General features: G+C 35.7%; 1 protein-coding gene across 1 annotated transcript; it reads right to left on the bottom strand.

The window, feature by feature from the left end:
- Positions 1-1,135: 1,135 nt before the first annotated feature.
- LOC132062000 (protein RKD3-like) lies at positions 1,136-2,162 on the bottom strand. The gene is made up of 3 exons (XM_059454661.1): positions 1,919-2,162; positions 1,466-1,779; positions 1,136-1,267 (listed from the first exon to the last, which is right to left on the bottom strand). Exons 1-3 carry the CDS (start codon positions 2,160-2,162, stop codon positions 1,136-1,138), a joined length of 690 nt encoding a protein of 229 aa, XP_059310644.1.
- Between the last annotated feature and the right edge of the window lie 2,225 nt (positions 2,163-4,387).

The following is a 4,387-nucleotide window of genomic DNA, read 5'->3' as shown; positions in this document are numbered from 1 at the left end:
ACCAAGGACATCACAAAATAGAGAGCTTGTACACTTAGACATAGGAAAGCTCGTATTTACTTTACTTAGATTAGGAAACATTTTATGTTGTACTCATTTGACATTACATTACTTTTTTTGGGAAATAGAATTCGTTTAATTAATCAAAAGCAATGGAATGACATATTATGGCACACTTTACCCTTCAAACAAACGTTAGGCCTACCTCGACACAAAGAGGTCACGTGCATAATAGGACGCGTTATTATTGTTTGATATAATCGTTTACATTTGTTCGACAACTTGTTTGACTTTGTTTGATGAATTATTTGCTACATGACTTGCTTGACTCTACGTGATCATGACTTTGTGAGACTAACATCGGTTACACTTTATGTTTCTTATTTTTATTCCCAAAAAAGAGAGTTGATTCGTGTTGATATTCGATGGCCGACCATCCTTACCTCACAAGGTCAAAGACATCCTCATTACCTCGACGTATTTCTTTGTTCAAGGAGATGAAATTATTACGTCGATCCCGATCGCACCTATTTCAACTGGTTTGGAAAACATTGTGATCTCTAACGATTCTCCTGAGACTTAGAACACGAACTACTATCCAACATGATGAACACTCAAGAGATTGAGAATCTATTGGAGAACTAAATCGGATTTTCAAGTTGCGGAAGTTGAAATATATAATGGTTGCAAGGCAAAAGATTGCGCGTCAAACGGGGCATATTCTTGAAGGATATCGCATAGTATCAAGTCGGCAATTGCAAGATTCGGATAAAGCAAAGGGCAAAGCCAATTTAATACCGATTAAATTTGAAAGGGTACCATTGTCCCAACTACTTTCTTCGAGTAGCTAATAGGAACACAAAAAAAAAAAAAAAAAAAAAAAAAAAAAAAAAAAAACAACATAAAAGCAAAGTTCAATCATGCAAGGTTGGGCTCTTTGGAAGTGAAACAGTCAGCAAGAAATAACTTAATGACTTCATCTTCATCATCTTCCTCTCCATGGCCATAACCAATAGCGACGTCATTGTGCTGCAACTTTGGACCACTATCGCGATGTAAGTACCAAAAGAAGCTGCCGATTCCGCCATACCCATAAGCCTTCTCTTCTTGTGGTTAGCCACGAAACAATATTGCCTTAATCTCTTTGTTTTCTCCTCAAGTTCCATGTATACGGAATTTCTTCCATCCTTTTCTTCTCTTCCTCTAATGAATCTATCACATCCTTCCACTTTTGTTCCATACCATTTCCTTCCCCCCTCTTCAATTCCTGTAAATATTCATAACCGAAACAAGGGTTACATGTTTATATAGAGAATAAATCTTAACGTTCTTTTTCTAAACGAAATATTAAGAGAATCTAATATCATTACAAAACTGAATTTTGAATTTTTTTTTTTCATCACCATAATATTATATGCAATTGAAACAAGAGTGTATAAAAGATGTGTATATAGAGAGAGTGAACCTTAACATTCTTGATTAGTGTTTGAAGACTCATTAACTTCCTATGTGGCCACCTTCGAATCCCCAAATCCCTACATCTTATCTTCAAAAATGTCACCCCAATATTGAGTTCCTTGGTTGCTTGAATTATTGGCATGTAAAAGTACTTTGAAATTGCTTCTCGAGACAACATTTTTTGCTTCCCTTTTTCCTCAACACGATCATTAGTCATTATCCTTTCTTGATTGTTGTCACATAACAACAATTCCTGGTTCTCAGTTCTCCCAAATAATTGGGTACTTAATCCAAATCCACCGCTCATTTCGCTCCACATCCCTGCACCCATAACATTATAATACATTAGCTAATTTATTTAGAACAAATACTATTAGTGTATACAAATAGATATTCGAGAATATGACCATCACCAGGGTAGGGTTATAAAAAGATGAATAAATTGGATCTTCAAGAGTACAATCCATCATCAAAGGATTGTTAGCAGCATCAAAAGCGAAATCATACTGATGATCGATAGCGTAGTGTCCTGAATTACCTTGCATTTTTTCTTGGATTGGATTCATAAGGAAGGATACCAGAGACGTATATGCAGCATTGGTTCTATATGCACGGATGTTTACAAGTGGACGGCTGATCTTGAAGATGCCGTCTGCTTTTGCTTTTGGAAAGTAGACAGCTCCTTTCATAAAGTTGTCGGCCATCGGGGTTTCACACGGGGTAAAAGACTTTTTGAAAAGTGGAACGGCTGCTTTTTATAAAGCATGTCGGCCACGAAAAATCAATTGAAAAAAAAAAAAAAAAAAAAAAAAATCCGGAATTGTGTATAGATACGTATTTTTTTAAATGTAATTAAGAATAGACGTATATAACCGATAACAAATCTGTAATACGTCAAAACCATGATATACAAATCAAGAATCAATTAATTACGTTTTATAAGTACGGTTAAGAAATCTATTGACAAGAAATAATTTGTATTAGTACTTATACACATGAGAAATATATAAAGACAAGACTAGTACTTTAAAGTAAATTATCTACCCTAAGTCTACAATACAGTGACTTATACCTTATATTTGACTAAACATTTTAATTTAGGCTTGTCCGCCTTACAATAGGACTTAATCATTTTCATTTGGGCTTTGTACGCCTTATAATAAGACTTTGATAATTTATTTGGTGGGATACGTAGGCAATCCACATCGGGTTCGGTCCCTTTATTAGAAAATTTCAAACCATTTCCACGTGTCTTACGAACTACGTTCTGACCTGATTCCTTTGGCGGGATACGTAGGCAACCTATACAAGGTTCGGTCACACCACAACGTAAGTTTAATACATCCTTTTGAATCAAACTGGGGCATATTTTGAAAGATTAGACAAGAACGAATGAGTTAGACATCGACAAGACTAAGACTAAGACTACCGACAGAATAGTATAGACAAATGACTTTCCAATTGTGTCACAAAAAAAGATCTAAGGTCGGCGAAATATATTTACAACTTATATACAAATACTTACATATATATCTTTCCTTATATACATACAATTACATATATATTTCACAACTTATATACATATAGTTACATTTCCTTATACATATACTTATATACCTACTTTTCAAATGAAATACTTTCTTTCAATTGTTTCGCTACTGTTCATCTACCGAGGTTTGAACGGAGATTACAAGATCCAAACAAACAAGACGAATGGAGGGCCAACAACGTCAAGCTTCGAGTCAACACGAATCAACTTCCCCCCTCCCAAACTAAGAATTTTTCTTTGAGTGCAGGAACCTAAAACCACGAGATCAACAGTCAAGTCCATCAAACATAGCCGAGAAGCCTCGCCTTAAAAGCCAAACGGCTTTATTTCCAACTTTATCTCTACTTTCATTCTTTATTACAATAACTTTATGACTTTATTAACAATTATACCTGTTTTGTAGGTTACCGAGATTGAAGATGAATTAAATCAGGATTACGTGTCGCTAGTTTGGCTTATCACGATACCGTCAACATCATCAGCCAAACGGCTATACTATCACTTTCCCCTCTCTACTTTATCATTTATTTTACCAATTTTAATGATTTTATCCGAAACTTTACAGGAATCTACATTCTTATCATTCACTTTACCTACTTTAACCACTTTATCCTGAACTTTGCAGGAATCAACATTAAGTCTCCGAAGACAACCGGAGGGATCATCATTAAGTCTCCGAAGACAACCGGGGCATCATTCGGCTACACAGCCTCACATGCATAAGCCAAACGGCTACACTATGACTTTACTCTCTACTTTATCATTCACTTTACCAACTTTAACAACTTTATCCTGAACTTTACAGGAATTATCATCAAGTCCCCGAAGACAACCGGAGACATCATCCACTTTACGACTTTACCCCGGACTTTACGGAATCTGCATTAAGTCTCCGAAGACAACCGGAGATATCATATGGCTATACAATACGAATCTTCATCAAGTCACAAGACAATCTGCATAAGCCGAATGGCTACACTTTTACTTTACTCTCTACTTTACTACTTTACTTTACCATCCACTTTACCTACTTTAATGCCTTTACTTTAAATTCCGCAGATATCATTTATCATCAAGTCCCGGAAGACAGTAGGAGGCGTATTATCATTAAAGTCTTCAAACACAACTGGAGATATTCAGCATAAACATCGCGCATTCATTCAAGTCCCTGAAGACAACCAGAGACGACATTTGGCCACACTGCCTCATTATAAGCCACACGGCTTCATCCTCATTCTCACACTCATATTTACTATCATGTTACACTCTTTATAATTTTATACTTTCCACTTTATTACTAATTTTGACATGAATTTCGGTCTTTGACGAGAAAGTACAACCTACAGAGACATAGCACAACGTGGAACTTTATCTTACGCA

Source organism: Lycium ferocissimum, chromosome 7 (genome assembly GCF_029784015.1).
Source record: "Lycium ferocissimum isolate CSIRO_LF1 chromosome 7, AGI_CSIRO_Lferr_CH_V1, whole genome shotgun sequence".
Classification (NCBI taxonomy): Eukaryota; Viridiplantae; Streptophyta; class Magnoliopsida; order Solanales; family Solanaceae; genus Lycium; species Lycium ferocissimum.
This window is presented reverse-complemented; position numbering and strand designations above follow the sequence as displayed.